This window comes from Zeus faber (genome assembly GCF_960531495.2).
Source record: "Zeus faber genome assembly, chromosome: 15".
Lineage (NCBI taxonomy): Eukaryota > Metazoa > Chordata > Actinopteri > Zeiformes > Zeidae > Zeus > Zeus faber.
The window spans coordinates 15,354,804-15,380,166 of NC_137194.1; the positions used below are offsets into that span (position 1 = coordinate 15,354,804).

The 25,363-nt window shown below is 44.3% G+C and overlaps 1 protein-coding gene across 5 annotated transcripts; it reads right to left on the bottom strand.

The window, feature by feature from the left end:
- Positions 1-330: 330 nt before the first annotated feature.
- Positions 331-19,532, bottom strand: nfatc2a (nuclear factor of activated T cells 2a). Of its 5 annotated transcripts, none has more exons than XM_080014864.1 (11): positions 16,753-17,236; positions 15,368-16,295; positions 15,089-15,257; positions 13,037-13,239; positions 12,618-12,790; positions 10,959-11,099; positions 8,859-8,914; positions 8,646-8,778; positions 8,158-8,541; positions 7,810-8,017; positions 331-2,823 (listed from the first exon to the last, which is right to left on the bottom strand). In XM_080014864.1, exons 1-10 carry the CDS (start codon positions 16,889-16,891, stop codon positions 7,812-7,814), a joined length of 2,532 nt encoding a protein of 843 aa, XP_079870990.1. In that variant the 5' UTR covers positions 16,892-17,236; the 3' UTR covers positions 331-2,823; positions 7,810-7,811. The 5 variants fall into 5 exon arrangements, with proteins under 5 accessions (XP_079870990.1, XP_079870991.1, XP_079870989.1 ...); XM_080014865.1 differs by having other exon boundaries at positions 7,804-8,017; XM_080014863.1 differs by lacking the exon at positions 16,753-17,236 and adding an exon at positions 19,428-19,532 and having other exon boundaries at positions 7,804-8,541.
- Positions 19,533-25,363: the final 5,831 nt, after the last annotated feature.

Consider the following 25,363-nt stretch of genomic DNA (forward strand, 5'->3'; position numbering starts at 1 on the left):
TTGTTTTTGTCCTCTCAAGTTTGAACTGCTTTGGCAAAACTATATTTAAAACTAGGATGCCGATAAAGCTCACTGAACTTAAATGAAAATTGAGAGAGAGAGAGAGAGATAGAGCGGTAAAGACAATAGCTCACTTATTCTTTCTGCTTGTTAATATGTTCTGTAATTCCCGCAGGCTGGTGTTTATTCAGAGTTTTGAAATACCTGTAGGAATGATTCAAATGATAATTCAATAGAAGTCTTAGCAAATCGTTATGTTCTGTACTGTCAACTATTTAATGACATATGAATATGCATTTTTAAGGAAGAGGCAAGAAGTCATCCTTTGCATGGCAGTGTATCTGGTTATTATTTATTGCTACTTTTAAGGATACAAAAATACGATGAAACTTTTTTGGCACACGGACTAGTACATTCACAATAGTACAAACAGAGGATTGCCAACTTTAGAAATTTAACGAGATGGGGAAATTAATTTACTCTAACTTCATATACGTAACAAAAACAAGGTGATGACGATGATGATGATTGTCAAATATTCAAAAGTAACTATTGACATGAAATTGTCCCTGTCGTTGATTCACTTTGTAAAAAATAACAACACGAAACTAAACATACAAAAGAGCTTTCTACTGATGATATATTGTGAATAAAGTTGAATTTTGGAGTGTTTCCCTGCTAAATCAGTTTATTTCATGAGAGATTGTGTATGTCAATTGATGCCAAACTTTATGTATACTGTACTACAACAACATTGGCAAGTAATGAGCTGAATGAGCTGATTCTAAAACATGGAAAAACATAATAGACTTTCTTGTATTTACAGAAAGGGGAAGGAAACGAATAAAAAAAACGAATAATTATCAGTTTGGTTTACATTCAAGAGATGTCACACGTTGTGCTGTACATGGCGAGAATGGCTCACTTGAGAAGAAAAATAGATTCATGTCAATTTTTAACGTTACAAAATACTTATATTGAACAGGACGATATCAAATAATAAACATGTAGATTCAGTCTAAAGTTTTTTCCTCCTATAAAACTCTTGTTTTAATTGCACTTTAAAACCTGTGACTCTTCCAATGGCACGTGGTATTTTTTAAGGCACATTATAACGCTTTACAAAAATAGTTGTAAAATAGTTAAAATAGTTGTTAAAATGTACTCTGATGTTAAACATCGCAAATCCTATGAAACATATCTTTATACACATGACAAGTCATTCCGCTTTTGTTGATATAACGACAAGGATTTCATAAAAATAGATGTTAATATACATTTCATTCAAAAACACGGGATTATCTTGGAATTAAAGCTACAGCACAAGCTTAGTTATCTCTCAATATAATGACGGTTGTTATGGCGGAACCTGGACTTTAGGGATTCAGAAAGTAAAATGCCACTCCGGGATTTTGAGTCAACCATGTGGAGTTTCTCATTACCGTCAACCCAGAGGTCCAATGACTGTAATGAGGAGAGATGAAAAGTTTGGCTCTTTTTGGAGACTCGGCTATTTTTCGAGTGACTAACTAAAGAGACCAGTTCAATTTTACGACTCATCTTTCATTTGATTCAATCGGCGTCACGGGGCTCGGGGCTCATTTGCTTCCAGAAACGAGTCGGATTCCGAACGAATGCCTGTGTGCCTGGCAGCAGTTACCCAAGTCTGAAACGAGTGACTCTTTTGCCGAAGTGACTCCCCTTTCCTTTAAAAGATTTTAGTTCGCTATGAACAAATCGTTTGTGAGTCTTGCATCACTACCAATGTGTGAATCAGCGCATGGCTGTAGCTAAAACATGGCAGGATATTTACTTTCTGAACCTGGAATTTACCGCTTCTGTGTTATGGATTTACCCAAACCTCAGCTACACACAAAAAGAACATGAACGTAGAAAACGACTTTGCATATATTTGCCGACTGTTTGAACAGCCACACATATGATAACAATCGATATTAAGAGAAACGCAAACGGAATAGACGGACATTGAAGAAATAGGCAAGGCAACGGCTTCCAAATCTGTGCGTAGGTCCCCAACAAATAAACAAATGGAGTAAAACTCCCTTGAGGCCGAGTTGCTAGGATTGGGTCCCACATACACTTTTTGGAGGGTTCTGTTACGCAAGAAAATAACCTACAAGATAAATCGTCATCTTCTTTTAATTAAAGCTGCAGCTGCATTGTAGGCCCTGTGCGAAGCCGTTTTAGAGCATTTAATTGGATAACGTATAATAGAATAGGTACTTTTTATTATTCAAAAAGCTGTATTCACATCATATATACAGTATGTATATATATATATATATATATACTGTATATAAAAAAGGAACAACATCAACTTAAGCCTTTTTCTGTAAAACAGTGCATATTAACAGGTGCCAAAATCATTCATTGGAGTTTGGTTGAGGGGTTAGTGTGCGTTTCTCTTTGATATACACAACAACACCTAGAAATGAGATGATATGAAGTAAAAAGCTTAGGATATCTGTTGAGCAATTTTTGGCTTAAACACAATTCCCTTTTTTCGGTAAAATAAACAGGTCAGCTGTTTATTTTTCGGCACTTGGGCTGAAACCGTCACGGCGACTGTTTCCCTTCACCAGGCAAAACGATATTTCTTCTCAAAAACTGTTAAAAACAAAAGGCACTATCTGCTTATCGGCTCGCCAGAAACTTAGGTTATGAGTTAAGTTATTTATTCATGTTTGAAAAGGTTTGAAAAGGCAGAGATGTTCTGGCGATGTCACTTCCTGATCGGGTGCTTCCTCTATGTCTGCCCTCTGGCCTGGACGCCGGTCAGATCCTTCCTTATGATCTCATTCACTGTGGAGTCAAAGCACAGGAAGAAAAGAGAGGAAGTTAGAAAGTGAGAGAGACGACCATTAGCAGCAGAATATTTCACAATACAATCACATAATATCATAACAGTGGACGCTTTTTATCACAACATTCATCCACTTCCCATCACAGGGTCAAACAAATCACACCTATGGCAGACTATGTGTTTGTGAGTAATTTATTGGCATTTAATGGCAAAACAAACTTGAGGATTAAAACCTCTCCGGTTCTAATCTTTATGACTTCCTTCGCTGGGTAAAAACACTTGGGAAATTTTACCATGAGCCCGAAACAAACAGCAATTTTAAACAGGAATGGAATTAGCAATTGGAGGATTGGCAAGAAACAAAGATTAATTCTGCAAGATTGTTTGACAACACAAGAGGTAGAGGTAAAACATAGAGCAAAAATAGTCAAATGTGTATTATATGCTCTGGTAAATAAGAGGACTCAAGACTAAATATATATGAAAGTAAATAAGTAAGTACTGTCAGTAAATAATAGTAATAATTAATATATATTATGTATATATTAATTACCACATTAATAACATAAGTAGTATCTTTGAATTTTATTACTATTATTATATATTTACATCAACAAAAATATTTAATATATAAAAATATATTATATAATATAATATAATATAATATAATATAACATAATATGATATAATCCTGTGGGACTACACCCACACAAAAACTATTTTGTGGGATATTTCTGAGAAAACAAAGCAAAAACATCGAATGACCCTATGCAAACCTTTCACCACCGCTGAAATAAAAGGGGCTTGTTTCCACATTTCGGACATTTCGTTTCCCCTTCTTGCTGCTATGTCTGGCTGTCGCCCGACCAGGGGAGGAATTCCTAGCGACGACAGGGAGGCACGGCTGGTATGCATCATGTGGCCTTACCAGATACGTCTGTGAGTCCCGTCCTGCTCCCCGTCAGGGAGAGCCAGGAGCCCAGACTGAGAGTGTATATTGTACAACTAGACTCTCTCTGTAGAGGCAGAATCTGGAGCGGCTGCCACAGTGGAGTCTCGGGGAACTCATTAGGACAGATGAGTAATAATAACTTCTTCAAAGTCGGCCAAAAAAGCTTGTTACAGTCATTTCTCCCCACGGCGCTATTTATAACTGGAAGAGATTAATTTAACTGTTTACCAAAACGTCACATCACAACACGTAGCACCAGTGGGAAACGTGTGGAAATTAGTTTGTAAACAACGTGTATAGTAACTGATTAAAATAGAATGACCTCACAGGCCAACATGTGGTTGGGTTGGTTATTTAAGTGCTATATATACCTGCTTAAGTGAGTCATGTGTTATTTCAATAAATGAAATACTCAAGGTCCTTTTAAGGTGCACTACACCTGCGCCAGGCTTACTTTAAATGGCAAAAATACTAAACCAGTACTCACACAACAGTATTCTTGAGGAGACCAAAGGCTCCAAATGAACAAAAAAGCCTGAATTTTGGGTCAAGAAGCCACATCATTATTGCTTAAAAGCAGTAGTTGTGCAAGGTGCAAAAAAAAAAAAAAAAAAAAATGGAACGGTATTTGCACAGGACGAAAAAGAGAGGCAATCAGCAGTTCAGGGTGTATTTTAACAAGCATTCATGCAGAGAATAGAAGCGAGACGGAGGTGAAAAGATGGCTTTCCAACCAACAAACAAGAGCGATCAATTACAGATGTTTAAAGGAGGGGAAGAAAAAAAGAAAAGAGGAAAAACCTGCTGTTGCAGCGGCTCGACACTAAGCACATTTTATGGCCGGGGCCGGGTCTGGGTGCTGTGAAACCGCGGGAGCATCCAAACCTGGTGCCCTGCTGTCGTAACGGCCTCGACGTCTATGTTTATTTTAGTCTCTGGCGGAATTCCCTCTGACACCCAAGGCCTTAAAAGAAAACTTTCATCTCTGCCGTGGTGCCACGGGGGTTTTTTTTCCCCCCGCGCATTAAAAAACGCACGTGGGGAGGCAACGGGGGAGCACCGCGGCGGGACGACACACAGAGAGGGGCTTTGCTGAATTTAATGAAGGGTTGGCACCGCTCTGCCGCGCGAGGCCGGTCCAAGGAAACACTCAGACGGGCTCCCTACAATAGGTGAGTGTCTGGCTCCTGGGCTGCGCACCAATCAGATGCACTGTTTACCAACCACTGGTGGGAGGAGAGAGAGAGAGAGAGAGAGAGAGAGAGAGAGAGAGAGAGAGTGAGAGGGAGAGGGAGAGAGAGAGACGGTGGCACGACTCAGTCTGGTGCCAACTGTGACGAGGAATGTGGCCGCAGCACGAGTGTGTGTCCGCAAATAGAGCGTGGATGTGCAGCCTGTGGGTCAATCCACGTGAGAAGGCGCGGCGGTGCCGATACTAATGACCCCGAAAAACGACGCGGAGGGAAAATAAACGGGCACGGGGGGGACGAACGGCTCGCCTCGCCTCCGATTTCGGCTCCTTCTCGAAAGATTTTATTCTGTGTGCTTTGGGTACCTCTAAGTAAGGCGATCGTCTCCCCAGTGTCCAGGGTGGAAACATCTAGGTTGTATATATTTGGTCCTTCCTCTCAAATGGGGTGTAAGTGAAGTGAAACTAATGCCCGCGGACCGCGCCGCTTCTGTGTGCTTTATCTCTCTCCACCTGTTGGAACAATTTCACCTGCTCCGCTGCCTCCGGGGGTTGTTCCACACCCACTAAATCTGTCGCCGGCTGCCTTTTGTAGCAGTCGCCTCTGACTCTCAACCTGTTTTTCTCAAACTGGATGCACAGCTCAACCCATTTTTTTTTTTCTACGGCATTGTCAGCCTCACTGCGCCTTAAATGAATACACACACAAACAAACGAACGAACGAACGAACAAACCGACGAATGAATGAATGAATAATTAAATAAAAGGTCTTCGGCATTAAACGGAGTCATGGGAACCTGGATGGGGGCTCTCACAAAACCTTTAAATGTTGAAAAAATTTCTGACGCCTGTGAAAAGCGACGGTTGACGACCACAAACCTTTCTACGATACCAGGATGTGGCATATCTATTTTGAAAATAGGTAAAAAGGTGAATCATAATCCACTTCTTCACACCGTCGTTTTACTGGTCGTGTCCTATGGGAAGTGGAGTAGCAGCACGATAACGACAAGATAACACTTTGATTGGTGTTTGTCATCATTAAGGGACTGTCCCACAACGATCCAAGCGAGTCACGGCTGTAAGTTGAATAATAATATTTCACTGGATATAATTAAGCAGTTAGATATTGTTTGAAAAAAATCAATATAGGTAATGCAACCTGGATTTGGGTTAGGGTTATGGTAGGGTAACCCTATCCAAAGCTATACTTTTTCTTTGATATCCGGTTAAATGTCAAATACAACTTTAAAATTAGGTCTCTAGGTGTCTAACTTTTGAGAAAATATATATTTTTTTTTTTTCAAGAGTGGTCACTAAATATTTCCATACTTTGCATTATTTTCTGTTGGTGTTGAGCATTGATCATCCAGCTTTATGTATTTGGTCTTTGTATTTGGATGTACAGTAGTATTAGACAAATGTCAATCCTTGAATATAGTTTTCATTCCCTCTATCTCTCTTTGAAAATAAAAAAATAAAAAAATAAATAAAAAGTTGAAAAACTGTGTAGTTCTTTGGACGACGGTAGAGCAGTAGATTACACCGGATTAACTTTTCATCCGTGTGGTTGATTTTCAAAGGAGGATTTGATGCGCCGCCAAACTAAAACGAAACAGGAGAACTGCTCGGGGAGATCATCATCAGCTTGTGACAATAGGAGGATCAAACGCAGCCGGCCCCGATCCGAATCGTTTCTATAACACCCTGTTAATTCATTGACTCTAAACTCTGTTGCTGTTTACCGAGGAGGGAAACCCTATAACCACTCTCCAAAAGACACAAATTCCATTGCTGGTTTCATTTTTTCCACTGAAACACACACACTGACACACACGCTCAGCCCCTTCCCTTTTCCTGCGGACTGCCCTCCACCCTCCAGCTATCTTACAGGGATCGGGCTGGATTTCTGGAGGGGGAGCAGCTGCAAATAGGTATTTCTTGTGCCAGATTGGCAGAATACCATTGCTGGAAAAAAAAAGCTAATCCTCTGGTGGGTTCCCCTGCAGAATCGAGGGGCGTAAGGCCAAGGGGAAGCCCCGGCCAAGTATAACAAACAAAGAGGCTTTCCCCAGCTCTCCCAGGCAGCCCGTTCCACTGTTTGACAATGGTTACCATGGAAGTTGTTTTTCACTTCATAACAGTGTCAACACATCCAGGCGGTCAGGAGAGTTGACACTTTTTTCTCTTTCTTTCATTCTTTCTTTCATTCTTTCTTTCGGAGAGGGTGAAAGAGAAAAAAGCCAAAGTTTCATTGTCTGTAACGTGTCTGATGAACCGCTGGGACATGGGGTTTGCCGAGGTGGGTCCATGGGGATTGAGGGGTATAACCCGGTAACGACCTTGTCAAACTGACACCAAAAAACCCCAAAACTGCACAAGAGACCGGAGTGACCTTCAGAACGTGTCGTTTGGAGGGCCTTTTACAAAACAAGGAAGAGAGTCAACCTCCTGGCTGCTGGACGCGGCCCGACATTAATTCTGTCAGAGGGTAATGGGGTTGACAAGCGTGAATATAAACATATGACTCATAATCCCTGTTATTTCCACCTCGAGTGGAACATAACTGCACCTCCTGGCCAAGATTCTTTTATCGGCGTAAGCGTCTTCTGTTTGCTTTGTTAAGAGGGACGCCGCGCCGCACAAAGGATGGACAGAGGATACGTATAGAGGGGGGAGGGCGTGGATCTTGTAAATATCCTTGAATTGTTCTTAGGAAATGTTTCATCCCTCCTTGACAGTTTTTTAATCTCCTCTGTCTCCTCAAGACTCCTGTGGGTTTGGACGCCATTCAAGAGTCATCCCAGTCACACAGAGGTATAGAGGCTCTAACTTACACTCACCGTCATCTAGGTAGGCCTGGTCCAGGTTCTCCTCTTTGACCGTCACCCTCCTCTGGCCATCTCCCGGAGCATCCGGGGGGGCCCTGCCTTTCTGCGGGCCCTTCTCCATGTAGGGTTGCTGCTGGATCACCGTGGCGTAGTGCTGCGGGTCGGTCAACGCCGCCGCCTGGTGGGCCGGTGGCGACGAGGGGGAGTGGGCAACAGCTGCCTGTGGGGAGTAGCCGTCACAGTAGATGACCTGTTGGTCGTCGGGCTGCGGGGCGGGGAGAGGCTGAGGGTCTCCCCCCCGCAGCAAGTGGTGGTGGTGGTGGTTTGTGGGGGAGAACTGGATGATGGACGGGTGCTGACCTGCCACTGGGTGCGGCGGCTGGTGAGCCGACTGGACAGGGGAGCCGGTGTGCACCAGGACAGAGCGCTGGGCATCGGCCATCATGGCCGGGCCGGCCTGGGCCGGATACAGACCGGGGCCGCCGCTCAGACCCTTGGTGCCTCGGGAGTAGACGATGGCCGAGCTCTGCGGGTGGAACCGAGGGTCCTGGCCCGGCAGGATGGAGCCCGGACGGCCCTGCTGGCAGGAGTCCATGCCGGGGACGAGGCCGTTGTCCGGGTGGAGTATGGCGTGGTGGTGGCCGTGATAGTAGGAGTGAGGAGACAGGCCCAGGATCTGAGGCATGGCAAAGCCCAGGTGGCCGGCCTCGTACTCGTCTAGAGGCTCCGTCTTGATGGAGGGAACTGAGGGAGTCATGAAGATGGTGGTTATGGCTTTGGATTCAATTTTTTTCTATCTGATATTTTCTCCTTTACCACACACGTTTTTTTTTTATGCCTCCATTTACCTGCCAGTGGTGTGAAGGTGAAGTGCTGCGGCTGGCTGCGCTTCCTCTTGCCGTTGATGACGTAGAAGTTGACTTTGACAGAATGGCAGACGGACGGGTCCCGGTAGGAAGGAACCTCGACGAACAGCATATTCTACGGGACGGGGGGTTGTGAAACGTCAGCGCATTGTCACGGGGCATTCCTCTAAAGATCTGATGCCGTTTGACACTTACAGGCTGACTCTTGTCTTTGTCCACAGTAGCTTCCATCTCCCATATCTGCTGCCCATCTAGAGGAAGGCGAAGACCGGAAATAATAAGAGAAAGGGTAAAGGGGGCGAATATTCCGCCGAGAAATATATACGAAGACAAATCTTTTCCCTGCTTTGAGTCACCCAAAGTGTTGAAAACAGCAGAATAATGGAAAAACCTTCACAAACATTTAATGTTCCCCGTAAATCACACTTCAACACTACGGTGCAGCTTCCAGTGCATCAAGAAAATTGCACGGTCCTGGCCAAACAAAGATAAAGCTTCCTTTTGTTCATTTGTATACATGGCCTTTGGCACGGGTGACATTCTATACAGCACTGACTTCTTTCTCATTATCACTGTGCATTACACGCCGGGACTTTGCCTCGTGCTTTGTTTAGATGGTATCTCACCGAAAAACCACTTCCTCTTACACCGCATAGCACAACTAAAGGTAATTTACAGACTCGTGTCATTTCCCCCCCAATGAAGTGGTACAGCAGAACTCAAACAACAATATACTGAAAACACCTTGACAACCGGCGCGTAACATAACACTGAGCCGTACAGGAGAGGCATCGCCGTCGGGTTTGGGGGAGATGTTTGAACAATCCAAGGTTATGGACGGCCCTCCATCGTGCGCATTTGCTATTCAAATGATTCGCACAAGATCGTCGTGGTGAATGCCCTAATGAAGCAATAAACGTGTCGATAAATCAAACAAACCCTCGACTTCCTAATCCCGCCTCATTAGGTGCGTACGAGGTTGCCGTTTTACGGCGCCGCGCTCTGTAACAACTTTCATCAAAGTGTACTTGTAAATTCGCCGTGCCTCTTTATATACTTGTAAGGGCGCAGCGCGACTGTAAGAGCAGCGAGTTCTTTTTGAACGTTAGGTGGGAAACCCTCCGTCTGACTGCAAATTACAAACACATGGCTCAAATGAGTCAGCAGCAGAGAGGGGGATTCCACACGCCCGGCCAAAACGTGTTTCTTTTCTTTTTTCTTTTTTTTCTTTTTTTCGATCCTTAATTTCATTTTTATGATCAATTTGCTCCCTTTTAGTAACAGAAGTTGATGACCGCCGCTTTCTTGGCGCTCGGGTTTGTTTGCATTTTGTTGCAATCCTACTCTCAGGGATACCCCGTCTTTTTTTTCGAGAAGATAATTGCGCGGACGAGGAGTGGCCGGGGGAGTTTGGAGCCAGGGCGCTGGGAGAGGGGGCCGAGGAGTTCCGAGCTTGGCCGGCGAACCTCCTCTTTCTCCCCCCCTAACATGGGAGCCCCGGCCAGGGCCAGCTGTCTCCCATTCAGAGGGATTTTGGGGCTGCACTGTTCCAGAGCTCTGTGTCATACAGAAACTCTCCAAAACAATGGCAATCCCTCTTCGGTAAGATTTACTTTTCCGTCCGCATCTCGCTGGCGCTCGCCTCGCTGTGCCGTAACACGACGGCAGGGAACCCCGGACTGGCCGCGGCCCAAGGGTTTAGCCGAAGCGGCCCCTCAGAGAGCCAGCGTTTAAAAGCCAAGTGCGATTCTTTCAGACAGCACTGGAGTCAGTGAGTCACAAAATCATGTGCTAACGCAAACACAAATCACCTTAGCACCGCTCGCGAACCCATACAGAGACCGGATTAGTTTATAGCAACTGGAGGTACAATACTGAACCCTGCACCGGATCTATCAATGAACGGCTTCAATTCATTATACTAAGAGAGAGACAGGGACGTTCGTCCTAATAAGTACAATTTGCGCCATAACTCGCAAAACCAACCTTGATCCCACAGGCTGGTTGAACTGAACTTATGAAGACATCACAGAGTTTAAAACCATGGAGGAAATTCGAGCCACCATCTTATCAGTGGCATCATGTAAATCACTCGTAGGTCAAATACACATTGACACCCGTAAAATAGTCTGGCATGAGACTCTGTTGGCGTGGAAATAAGCATGGGTGGTTATCTCCTTTGAGCAACATATCTTTTGTATAATTCTCGAATAATCATTCGTTTAGCTTTTTTTCCAATTGTTTTTATTATTATTTTTTTTTTTAATCTGTCAATCTGATACCAACGCTACTCACCCTGGGTCTTCTCCAAAAAGATGACCTTGGAGTCGGAACTGAAGTTCTGCCCGGTCAGGATCATCTGCTGGCCGCCCAGCACGGAGCAGCTGTCCATGTCCTGCTTCTCCACCATGGGAAGCTCGTGGGCTGAGCGCTGAGCTGCGGGGACACAAGCTGCGTTGAGTCCACAGTCACATTTTTTCTGTGGGTACTCACTCCCACGGCGGTGCCTGTTGCATGTTATTACTACACTGCTGCTGGATACGTGCTGACTTTAGCGTTAACTGCCTTTTATCTGCTGTGACACCCAAACATATCTTATCTCAAGAAGAAGATGTCGGGTTTGGCCATTGTTGCAGATCAGCTCTTAACATGCTCAGAACTTGAAGCAGGGCCGGGCGATATGAATGATTTTTCGAGGGAGGGAACAGATTTGATCTATAACTTCATCCCTCAGAGTCAGAGGGAAAGAGATGACGATCTCTAAGCGATTGCCGGCCATGATAGTGAGAGTACAAATCTTGAAAGGTCTGTCGCTTGTGTGTTGCAGCTTACAGCTCCAAATTAGTTCGGGTGACATTCGATACCCAGCCAGGCGTATTTAAGGTGTTGGCAAACACTCCCGTGACCTTTGAGCGGGTTTTGCACGGCCTACTACCGCGTGAGTCAACAAAACAAAGAAGACGATACAAGCGGGAGACCTGTCTCTTCAAACAAAACGCTCCTGACACAGTTTGCTTATCGGCCCGGCTGACAGATGTGCCGCAAGCCTCACGCCAAGCAGTTTCACGCTTGATTGTTTTTCACTGACGGCAGTTAATCGGATGTTCATCTGACAACAATATCCTGGCGCACAATGCGCAGATCGAAACTTATTGTGCTGTGCCGTCCGTGACGGGAAATTACAACTCTGCAAACATTAGCGGGCTTTTGTGTCGCCAGGATTTTCTACAATGACGAGGTTGGAGCGCACACTATTGCTGATCTGATTAAATCAGGTGTTTAATGAACATCGTGTTCACACTCCGCCATGTACCACAACATAGACTTTTAACACCGACAGGCATAGCCACACAAACACACACAACACGCCAGTTATTTTTAGAATGTGTATTGTTGATTGTTGAATTGATTATATTGTTGTTATTTTTTGTGAAAAAAAAAAAAAAAAAAAAAAAAAAAAAAAAGTTTTTTGTTTGTTGATTATTGTTTACCTTTCTTGTTTTTAGGTTCATTAAATATATATATTTAGCAAGTTCTGTATTTTTTTATTCTATGACTTGTATTAATGCCCATTATTTACCTAATTAACACACACACACACACACACACACACACACACACACACACACACACACACACACACACTATGTAAATGCGAGCACCACCGCCACAACGAGGTCTTTGTATAAGGCAGCTCTGGAATATCAGCCCAAACCTTCCTCATTTAAATGCAGTTCCACTTTTTTTTTTTTTTCAAAACCTGTTTACCTTGCATTACGTCTCGTCAACATCACTCAAAGAAAAACACCGTCGGTTTAACCTCGAGAGGAAGCGTCGCTGGAAAATTCACGAACGCATGAAGCGAGGCGCTGTGTGCCCAAACCCGATCCCTGACATCTCAGTTCATCTGTAACGCGCATAAGTAACGCCATAAGTCATAGTGCGGATGCTTACAGCACTCGATGGGGTGCGAGGCCACTTGCAGGGAGACGTGCTGCCCCCCGGGCTGCGGTATGTGCACGCGGAACACCAGGCGCACGCGCGTGTTCTTCCGCCCAATGTCCGTCTCGCCCTTCCTCAGCTCGATGTCGGCGTTCCTGAGCTTCAGGATCCCGGCGCAGTCGATCCTACGGCAGGAAGAAGTTTTCGTTAGGGGGTTACTGCAGAGTGAACGTGTGCATTTGTGTATAGAGTATGTTAGGGCTGGGCGATGAAGGGTAGAGGCGCTGAGTATAAAAGTTAGAACAGTCTATGAAGCCCAGAAAGTTGCACTATGTCACCGCAATGCAGCCTTCGAGGCCACATTTAACTCCGTCGGAATATTATGAGAACCAAAATCCGAGAGGCTATCCGCTCTCGTATCGTATCCTCACATCGCTTTCATGTTGTTCTTGGGCTCCAGGGGAATCTCCAGGACTTTGGTGCCGTTGATGATCTTCTCGTAGCTGGTGGTGGTGACTGTCTTGCCGGTGATGCGGTGGACCTGGTAGAAGGCGTGCGGCTTCAGGATGCGCTCGTCCGCCGTGCCGATGAAGATCTGCAGGCCCAGCGGCTCCTTGCCCCTGTAGCCGTGTAACTGGAATGGAAATGGACAAAGCCATGCGTTTGTTTTAAGCAGAATAATAATATAATAATAAACAATAATAGTTCATAATTCCTCGTGTCAGGCCACAAAAGATGGATTTTAGGGGAGTGTTTATTTATGATTTTAAATGTGTGTCAATTCGATGTAAACCCTTTGTCCAACTGCGCCTTTATAGATCTCATTAGCAGCTGCCTTTATAACAAATCCCCCGCCCCCAGTAAGTGCACTGAGAGCCACGTCTGAAGGCATTAATCACTGCTGCAGCCTTGAACAGCCGCCAACACACTGCTCGCATCCAAGCCCCAGGTTTTACATTCCTTACAAAGAAGCAAGCTGGAAAAGTGCGACGCAGGAGTTCTGTAAAGTATGTGCAGTAAAAGGCAGCGTGGCGTATCTCAATGTCTTATTCTGTTTTTGTGCACTTTGATATCACATTCGAGATGTTGGGGGGCATCAAATGTCCCTGATTAATTAAAAGTCTGTGTGTGTGTGTGTGTGTGTGTGTGTGTGTGTGTGTGTCAGAGAGAGGGAGCGAGAGAGAGAGAGAGAGAACTTAACCAATTACTACGGAAACATGCAAAACCACCAAGAGCAAGCCTGACTAAAGGGATAAAGTGCAGCTGATGTTCTGATTGACAGTCATCATTTTAAAGTGATAATAATAAGAAAAAAACGATGCAGTAAGGCATAGTGTCTTTACCTTCATAACAAAAAAGACTGACAATAAGATAAATCAACTAAATGACTGCATTTCAAATCGCAATGTCTTTTGGTTACAGTAGGAATATACATCGTTCCTTCTTGCAAAGTTGATTGTCTGGGCATTTTATATTTTACTCTACTATAAATAATCATCGTCTGTTGCTGTTGTGATTAATATGTATTGCATTGCATTGCATTGTGGGAGGTATCAAACTACAAACTTAGCAACAGCTGTTGAATGGGAGGAAAAACTATGGCAACATGAAGGAGTGCACTGTCCTCATGGCGAGGTAACTGAAAAAGCAGAGGAATAGAGGAAGTTCACCGTAAACACTCGACAGGCCATGTGAGCAGGTGGTTGTCATGGCACTAGCAGCAGAAATGAGTCATGAGCAAGACAGGCTTGGAAAAGTAGAGTGTGGGACTCTAAGAGAGAGAGAGAGAGGAGAGTGTGTGCACTGAGAGAGAGAGAGAGAGAGAGAGAGAGAGAGAGAGAGAGAGAGAGAGAGAGAGAGAGAGAGACTGGGGGAAAAGATCGAGGGATGAATGGAGACAGGTAAAAACAGTGGTGAGAGACTGTGGTCACGTCTGGCCAGTCCAGACGGCCCGCACGGCCAGGTAAACCAAACTGGACCGATGGTTCAGAGGTGGTGGTTCTTTTGAGAGGGTCACGGGACGGAAAGAGAGAGAGAGAGAGCGAGAGAGAGAGAGAGAGAGAGACTTCAACTTCTACTGGGAAGACAGCAAAAGAAGCTATGAAGTGAAACCTACACTTGTGTTACAGACACTTCTGAACATTGCACTGTAACTCTGGGGAACTCGAATTATACTGGGGATCTAGAATTATCCAACAATTATAAAATGACGAATTCAGTTTAGACCTTGGTAGCGTGAGACACGGATGTGATTGTGTGGTTAAAAAAATATGAGTCACCGAGGGCCCAGCGTTAAAGTGTTTTAAGCGGGAAAGTACACCCTATTTTTCAAGTCTTGCATAAGGAGACAATGGTGGTTATGACCTATGGCTCTGGTACGCTTACACCGGGCTTGACAAAGTGAAAGGCCAAGGAATTCGTAGAGCAATTTTCAAGGGACTGGCTCGAGGCCATCTATCTATTGAGGCACTTTCTGCTCATACCTGGACTACCGGGTGTCTTTCAGTAGGAGCCTTGACAGCCCCTCGGCTTCCCTCAGTCTCGTAGTGGGCTCTGTGGTGGGGCTTGGGCTGCACCTCGATGTGGAGTTCGTACTGGTCTGTGCGACTGGGCATTGGCCATTCCAAGGGGGGGAGAGAGGCCACTGGGATGCTACCCCAAAACAAGAACAGAACAATTCAGAATGTCATTTTAGATTAATTGTTAATTGTTCATTTGAAAATGGAAAGAAATTAACACATCACATCACACATTACGTTTACCTGCATAGGCTGGACACCAGGGGCTTGGACCAGACCGGTGGGAGGACAAAGAAGGGCTCAGAACCGGGTTTGGTTTTAACGTCCTGATCGCAGGACACCAAGAAGTTCCCCTCCATGTGGTTGTCGGGGTACAACGTATAAACCTGGTTGGCTGTCTTGACTATTTTGCTTGGCACTAACCCTGGCTGACCGCCACTGATGCCGTTCATAGCATCGGTAAAGCTGGGGTGGGTGCCATAGTGGGCGCTTATGTTGTACTCGTCATGACCGCCGTGGGGGGAGGGACTACGGGAGCGGTGGCCCGGGGCTAGCCCTGTGTTCCTGTACATGTCGTAGGTGCGTTTCCCCTGCGGGGAGGTGGAGCGTGATCCGGCTCTGGGGGAAGGGGAACGTCCCAGGCAGCCGTCCTCAGCCAGGCTGGTGCGAGGGGAGGTGCCGGGAGAGGTGCGGGGGGACCCCGTGTGGATGTTCTGCAGCCGGGGGCAAAGGTCCCCTGGGTTCTGGCCACTGCTGGGGGAGACACAGGGAGACGCCCAGGGGGAGTAGCTCTCCGAGTGCCAGCTGGTGGAGGAGTTGCTGCTGGCAGGGCTCAGGCACTGCGGCTCGCGGTACGTCAAGCTGTCGTGGCCGGGCACTGTCAGGGTGGGCCGGGGGCTAATGTTCAGGGTTTGGTTCTGCAGGGAGTCCCTGCCATGGTTGTAGTGCTCGCGGGACGGCGTGATTTCAATCCGTGGACTGAGGGCCAGGCCGCCGGGCCGGGAGGTGTCCAGATAGCTTCTCGCCTCCTGGTTGCCGTATCCAGCCAGAACTTCAGCGCTGTGCTCGCTGTAGGAGGGGCTGCAAGACTTGATGCCGTACGTCTCCTCCAGAGGGAAGGACTGGTCCGACTCGGGGCTGAGGACTTTGTGGGACGCAAGGTTTGGGTCATCTAAAGAGGAAGGAAAAGGAATCAGGATTAAAAATCAATGAAAAAAAATGCATGAGAATGAATGAAAGGGTAAAATAGTGACTGGCAAAGATTTCAATTGGGGGTTAATGATGATGAAAGAGTCAGACAGGACCCACAACATTAAAACTGATTTTATTTGAGATACAGTATGCCATAATGATTACAATAGTAAAAAGTGATAGATATCAACATAAAGGCCAACAGGTAATTCCCTCTTTGATATTCTGCATTCTATGCGAGTGACCACCTCGATGGCATCAATAATGTAACCTGCAGATAATTAAATTTGACAAGGCCTATAAAACTAGATCATCCTTAAACGAAAATGTAAGATACCAAACAAGGTAACAACGGGTCGTAACCCTGCAGCGCAATGTGAAATTGACTGCCCCGTTGCTTTATTTGTGGATGGCTATAATGTTCCTGACTGACAAACCTTGTTCTTCTCCGGGAAACTCACTACAAGGTGGCTCGTATTCGAACAGGTACTCGAACTCCAGGTCGTCATCATCGGGGCCGTTCAGACCTCCACCGAGGTCCTCCTCCAGATCCTTTCCGTCGTAAAAAGAGCTCATCTGTCTTTATTTGTCTGCTGAAGTTTATTTTCTTCGTCTTTTTTCCCCCTTTCCAGTTCAGTTCAGTTCGGTTCAGTTCAGTTCAGTTCAGTTCAGTTCAGCTCGGAGCAAAAAGAAAAATGGAAACATGCGCGATCTTCTGCGCGGTGAAAAAAGACGCTCGGTGCGTCCCTCCACGCACTGTGGAGCGGCGACGCGGAGACGCGGGGTCCAGGGGAGGGAGGGAACCTGCTCTGGTCGTGGCTCTGGCGCGAACAGGGAACAGAAGCACGACTTCCCTGTTTCAACGTCTCGCTTCATTGGAGGTGGAATGGTGAGGGCTCTTGTGTTCATTCCATGCTGCAGGATTAAACCTTGTTCTGTTCTTTTTCTTTCTTCTTTTTTTTTGCGCGCACATTTTAATAGACCACGCGAAGCTGTTCAGAAACAAGCAGGCAAACAAACAAAAAGCAAAACAACAAAAAACAATGACAATAATAGCCTCCAGTGATTGTCCCGTCTCCCGACACGCAATGTGCTGCTGCCACCGGGCGTCAAGCTGCGATTACGCAGCGGAGTGTTGTTTATTTCTCAGCAGGTGGCGTTTAGTGTAGAGCCCACACGTATAGATCTATGTACTGTAGTATATAAGTTAGTGTAGAGTCTACATATATAAATCTATGTATAGTAGTATATAGGTTAGTGTAGAGTCTACATATATAAATTTATGTATAGTAGTATATAGGTTAGTGTAGAGCCCACACATATATATCTATGTATAGTAGTATATAGGCTAGTGTAGAGCCCACACATATGGATCTATGTATAGTAGTGTATAGGTTAGTGTAGAGCCCACACATATATATCTATGTATAGTAGTATATAGATTAGTGTAGAGTCTACACATGTACATCTATGTCTTGTGGTATATCGGTTAGTGTAGAGCCCACACATACGGATCTATGTATAGTAGTGTATAGGTTAATGTAGAGCCTACACATATAAATCAATGTATAGTAGTATATAGGTTAGTGTAGAGCCTACATATAAATCTATGAATAGTAGTAAATAGGTAAGTTTAGAGCCCACATGTATAGATCTATGTATAGTAGTATATAGGATGGTGTAGAGTCTACATATATAGATCTATGTATAGTAGTATATACAGTAGGTTAGTGTAGAGCACACACGCATGGATCTATGTATGGTAGTATATAGGTTAGTGTAGAGACTACACACATAGATCTATGTACAGTAGTATATAGGTTAGTGTAGAGACTACACACATAGATCTATGTACAGTAGTATATAGGTTAGTGTAGAGACTACACACATACATCTGTGTCTATAGATCTATATCTGTCTTGATCTACTGTATATATATATATGGGTGTGTGTATAATGGTATATAGGCTAGTGTAGAGCCTACACATATACAGTAGATCTATGTATAAAGATCTATATCTATCTTTATCTATATCTATATAGATCTATGTATAGTAGTATATAGGTTAGTGTAGAGCCTACACACATAGCTCTAAGCACAGTTGTATATAGGTTAGTGTAGAGCCTACACACATAGATCTATGTATAGTAGTATATGGGTTAATATAGAGCCTACATATATAGATCTATGTATAGTAGTATATACAGTAGGGTAGTGTAGAGCACACACACATAGATCTATGTATAGTAGTATATAGGTTAGTGCAGAGTCTGCACATATAGATCTATGTATATAGATCTATATCTGTCTTGATTTATATCTATATCTATATATGTACAGTATACTAGTATATTGGTCACGGTTGATTGGATTAATACAGGATTGATTGGACTGATTTGTAATCAATGTGTAATCACTCAATACTTGTAGTTCTATCTATCTATAACTCTGCTCCAGGGTGAACCCACAGACGTCCCACATTCCTTCCGCGCTCCTTCGTGCTCACTCAGCAAACTGATCAATGTGCGTGATGTTGTCACACCGTTTGTTCTTCCGACAGATCTCCCAACGTCGACTCCCAAACTGGGGCTGTACAGCGCATTCTTGCATGTTGGAACACATGACACGTGTGAAACCTTTTTTGGATGACAAAAAAAAAAAAAAAAAAAAAAGCTTCTCCGAACATAACTCCAAGGCGCGGCCATGTGGTTTGCTCGCATTGCGTCTTTAAACAAGTTCTGATATGCCAACATTGCAAAGAGTGACATCAAAAAGAGCAGTTAAAGACATATTGGTGGTTCATATTCACAATTCTCTGTCACGACAGACTGCCGTTCCATTTCATTCTAGTTTAGTTGCAAACATAACAGCGGGTTAAATAGTTGGAGTTGCTGTGACGCACGGCGCAGTGTTTGGAGACCTGGCACGGCGCGCACTGCGCAGCTCCACTCAACTGACTGGAGTGAGTGGACTGAACGAGTTTCAATGGTTGAAACTCGTTCACAAAAGGCTAAAGGAAGAAGAACAACAACATAACATAACATAACATGACATTACTTATTCAAAATCAAATGGATTGATTACCAGATCATCACAACGCGCCATCCATACCTTGATCCACGGACCTCATGGTGTGGTACTGTGCCAGTCTCCAAGTCTCTCTGAACATTTGGAGAATATAAAAAAAAAAAAAAATGTGTAAAAATAAAAATGTAAAAAGTTATTTTCCTCTAACAACCATAGCAGGGAGAGCAGAAGATGAACACCATAGAACTCAGGCGCCAGATGAAGCCGTGTGCTCAGTGGTTATGGTGCGGAGTCCCCTCTCGCTGGAGCTCCAGGGGCGGCTTCCTTCCCTCTCTGGGTGTTTATAATGGTCCAATGCTGTAAAATAACGGGATTCCCTCGCAGTGTTTCCTCCTGTTTGCGCGCGTCGCCATGGAAACCTGGAGCCGCTCCATCTCGGAGACTCAGGGCTTTTCCTGCAAAGCCCGCACTCAGGAATCCATGACGTCACCGGCCCCGCTGCGCCAAGAAGGCATTTCTGCGGCTTCTCCCTCAGACAGTAGCGCACAAGAAGCTCATTGTGAGGGGAAGAAGAGGAAGGAGAAATTACTGTAGGACATCTCTGAGAGAGAGAGAGAGAGAGAGGGAGAGGGAGAGAGAGAGAGAGAGGAAGATAGGGAGAGAAAAGAAAAGAAAAAGAAAAAGAAAAATGAGAAATACTGATGTTTCATATACTGTATCCAGGAGACATTTAAAGACAGCTCGCTCTTCCTGTCAGTCGGTGTTGAGAGTTGAACTGGGTGCTGGTGGAGGTCGATTTGGGGTTTTTTTTTTTTGTTTTTTGTTTTTTTTCATTGGTGATGGATGGACCATCCCAGGCTCAAACGTGGGATGCGTTGCATTGAATTCTATGGCAACCACCAGCCGCTCTCCACTATTTATTGTTTTGGATGGAAAGTTGCTCCATCTTTATTATCTGACAAAACACAAGTCTGTGAAGCTTCACTGGAAAAAGAAAAAACAGTCTGACTGAGACAACTAGATAGATTGACCCCAGTAGTAATCATATTCCATTCAGAAATTATATAAGGTAGCATCTGTGGGGGTGGGAGGGGGGTGATATCTATGCTGCTTATGTAAGACACTTTCCACACAAGACATACACCTTGTTTTGTGTTGAAAAGCAACGCCAATCTCCTGGATCTCTGGGCTCTGGAAAAAGGAGCTTGTCAGCAACCCCCCCCCCAACCCTCCCCCATAATATACTGTACGTCATATACATTTAACGCTGATGTGAAACCTCTCCATGTGTTTTCAGTCACCCAGTCAAGGTTTCTATTTGTCAGTACGGTCAACAATATTGATAATCGAGTGTTTTCCAGTTTATTAAAATACATCATCAGACGGCACAGAGACTTGGAAAAACTTTCAAATTAAAAACTTTCGCTCGAAACCAACCCCGGGGAGAAGCCCCACGCCGTAAAATAGCTTCCGAAAGCTTCCTATGTGAGGCCGGGGTCCTGTGCGGTCAGCGAAATACTCCATTCATCCGTTTTAAAATATTATTTTGCTTGTTCCGGTGGGTAGAAGAGTCCGAAGGGGTGCATGTCGGTGCGACTGATCGACATCTGAAAAAAATCGATTGAATCCCCTACGGCCTTGTGTGTTCATCACCGTCCAGCGTCTTGAGGCTTTAAGTTCGGTCTGGTGTACTGCAATCAGTTGATCGGGATTAAGTTCATTTAAACCCTGAACCCAGGCTGCTCGGGGTAGGGTGTACTGGGAAGAGGCCTCTGTGGTGAACTCTTTTTTTGGGGGGGTGGGGGGTAGGAGGGAGGGTGGGATTGCTTTGGATTGCTAGACCCGGCGCTGGCACCCGCGGCGCTGGCGGCCAGGCAGCTCGTTGGAAACTCTGCGTGCTTTGTGGGAGGCAGCAATCAGAGGATGTGCGTTGGCTCCTAATGTGTCCCAGATCACCGGGGGCGGCCAACTATCGGGCCGAAGGACCGAGGTAGCGGCGAATGAGTCTCCCACCGCAGTAGCCGGAGCCCGTGTTTTGTTGTTTTTTTTAGGGGTGGGGGGTGGGGGAGAAGGCCTCAACGCCAGATTCTAAACTCTCCGCCAGGCCACGTCTAACAGATGTAAATTCCTCCACTGTTACGGAACACTTATGCAACCCAAATTATGAATGAGTAAACGAACACGGCACACAAGCTCGAGAAAGGAAAACTGCCCCGGTCCAGACAGCCGGGGTTGCACTTCCGTTTTTTTTCTGAGTTTTTTTTGTTTGTTTTGTTTTTTTTTTGTTTTTTTTCTTGGAAAGCCCACTTTTTTCCAGGTTCATGCAGTGTTTTCCATCCCTGTAAAACACTTGGTCGAGTTTCGAAATCGTCTGGGTTTGTTTCTTTTTTTTTTTTCCTAGTGTAACATGTGTGACTGAGCCGCTGAATCCAAACAGTGGAACTTTGATATGGAAATGTAGCCTACATTGTAGTGCGTCTCATGGAAAGCCGTTCCCAGGTGGAAAAAAAAGCGTTAATTGGTTGAAAACTGTGGTTTTTTTTGTTTTTTGTTGAAGCGTCCATTTGAATTTTTCAATTTCAAGTTGAGAGCACCTTAAAAAAAACATAGGTCTAAAAGGTGTAAAGCATTTTTTTAAATGAATCCAATGACTCAGATCCAATTTTTTCATTACAGTGTACTTTGCTTTTGTACTAACATATTTAACGATTATTTTTGTAATTTTTTTTATGTAATGGGAAATTTGACTTTTTTTCTTTGAAAAAGTACAGCCAAAAATAAATAAATAATTGATTCCACTTCCAAATGGACTAATGGGATTAGTGGACGCAGCCCCATAGCGACCACCACTGACAATTTCGCTGTGGAAGGCCTCGGCATGCCGTTGTGCAATAAGGAATCCCATTCCCTCCCTGCCACAACTTGTGATCTCTGGAAAACATTTTCCCACTTTTTCCGACTCGCATCAACTCGAGACGTTCCATCGTTATGGAAACGACATACATCCCGGCCCCACTTATGTAACGGGATTTCGGATCGATATTGCGCTCGTGGAGAGAACCTTGGCATCTTGAGTCCAGTGGAAAGCTGTCGACTGGCTCACGGATCTTTCCTTCTCTCTCTCTCTCTCTCTCTCTCTCTCGACACAGTGTTATGAAATCCAAGAAGCAGCATTACCCTCTTCCACTTCCACTGCTCTCTGGCTCACACACAGAAAGGCCAGGACTTGACCTACATGGGTTTTAAATACCTGTTTCTAATACTCCTCAGTGTATTGGAATTCGTAATTTTACTAGACCTTTTGGGACTATATATATATATATATATATGTATATATTTATATTCAAATACTCAAAATACTTTCCTTGAATAGGTCAGAATGAGCTAAAGTTAGGAAAGAGCGTTATTTTGCATCGGTCTTGGAAGGAAGGACAAGGCTCGATTACTGGTTCAGCAAAGGAATTATATATTAGGGTAAATAATATTGAAATCTCCCTTAAGCTAAAAACAAAAAATCACTTCACCAGAGCAATGTAATTGTTCTTGTCTAGTTGCCACTCACAGGAAAGAAGTTTGTAAATGACATATGTTTTAACTAATCAGACTTTTACTGCTTATATATTTAATACGCATATTTAGGTAATTTGTATTGATACAGTTATATGTTTGTTTTGACTATAACTTAGAAATGAGAAAGGAAATTGATTTACTGATTGAGGATCAAACCTCAGGACTTCCCAGTCAGTTCTGAGCCGACTCTAAAAGTTCAATTTAAAAGCAAACATTAAATACCCACAACACCAACCATCTTTCAACAAACAAACAAACAAACAAACAAACAAACAAACAAACAAATGCATAAATATATAAGTATGCATTGCCAGCTAATCTGGAGATCGGGCAGTTTGGTTACATTTGGTGACCCCGGCTGCTTTGTGAGGTGTTCACATGTCACCAGAGATCACAGCCGCGAGCGCAGAAACGCTTCCGCAGAACTTTCGGAATAAAAACAAATCAAAGCAATATTCCAAATCGCACTGAACTATAAATAGCCCGAGCAGAGGGCGTGCGTTCGTGCTTAGCGACCCTTCTGAGCAGCCTACACCTGTGGGCAACAATTTGTCTCTCTGTAGACGGAGCACACTGTGGCTTTTATAGCCATGCCGATAACTCATATAATATGGCAACCTGAAAACGCATAAAAAACGAATTAGACGAATCATCCAGTATCAGTATGCGACAGTGCAATAAGCTGCAGTAAGCAGCTGCTCGGGGCTCCACGGCTATGCTCTTTCAACGCGTCACACATTTACACTGGTTTGAAAAACTGTTTTCTGCCACCCTACCCCAGTGCTGGAAAATCACTAATCTGGCAACCTCAAGTTTCACCAAACTGCCAATCTCATGCCGTCTTAAAACACTTGATGTTCCTGATGTGTACTTTTCAAGTAATTTCGGTAGGAAAACTAGACGCTGCCAGAATATAACTGGGTCACCGCTGTAATTTCAGCGCATCATGTGTTTTATGACAAAATGACAACATTATTGGGTTGTTGGGACGCTCAGGCCTGAAAAAATACAAATTTTGAACGAAATTGCAATATGAAGGAAGCATCTACGAGCACTAATATTAATATTCACCATCCCAGGATTTGATTTGTTTTATTCATTGATTATATTTTCTCAATCTATCTGATTCGCATGTCAGATCAACATGCTTCCACTACATTATATGTGCCCCTAAGGTTCACTTCACATCCCATAATGTGGTAAAAAGGAAATGTATTTTGACTCAGAATGACTTCTGTGGGGCTCCAGTCTCACCAGTAAAGCACATTTTCCAGGGCCCTTTTCATCTCAGATTGCGTCCCGCCTTCAGCTTTTTTTAAATGACGCGCTCATTTCAAACCTTCAGAATGTCTCTATTCCTGGTGCTTCGGGACCCGGACAACCCGGGGCCCTGCAGGTCTACTTGAGAACCACGAGGTGTGACACAGGAGCCCGGTTGACCCCGGTCCGCTCTCCCCTGCCGTCGTCTCTCCAGGAAACTGGCCCACACCCAGAGATCCCAGTTTGATGTGGTGGCACTGGGCCGCAGGCTGGATGATCCGGCAAGGTTCCATACTGTCACTGGGACATCTAACCACCGAAATCAAGACCCCGCGACAAACATTTCTGCTGTAGTTTATATATACAGTATATACATAACTTCAAGTAATGATAGTTGCAGAGTGCCAATAATAAAATGCACAGAGCTTATAATAATGGTGGAATTGTTATGCGGGTTTTGGCTGCAGAGCGAAAATGAAAAGGCCAGTAAAGCACATAGTAAAAAGTGAAAACATAGTCAGGCCCACGCTGACTTCAAGTGATTGGATTGGGGATTTGGCGGCGGTCCAACAGGGCCTCCGTAGAAGCTCAGAGGAAAGACCTTGAAATGCTGAAGCTGGGAGGCAGCTCTGTTGATCCTGGAGTGGAATTTCACTTTTAACAGGCCCGATTAAGTCAAAACGGGGGGTTCTTCCTAATGGCATAAACCTACGCATGTGGGTAATGAAACCAGAAAAAAACTGTTGCATACATAAACAGGGTTTTGACATGGATGTACAGCAGTTTGGTGGTCTGACTTAATGTAAAAAAAATACGATTTTATGGCTGAGAAGTTAGTCCAGTTTAAAAGCTATAAACTTTAAACTACCACTGCAATTATCAGTTTCTTTCCCTTAAATTAAACTAACCACAAATGCTTATCATAAGGAAACGTAAAAAGAAAAAACCTCTGCCAAGTTTGGATTTCATGAATAATCATGGACTTTTTGGTATTATTTTTATTGACAAATATTCATTTGCAATGTGTTCATGAAAGATAAAGAGTTGAGGATTATGTGACTTTCTGTCCAGGTAGGATGAGTGGGGAGTAGGGACTCCCTCCTCTGGTGAGAGTGGGACAAACACGCACAAAATAAAATACAAATAAATAAACAAATATAAATAAATATAAATAAGTAAGTAAGTAAGTA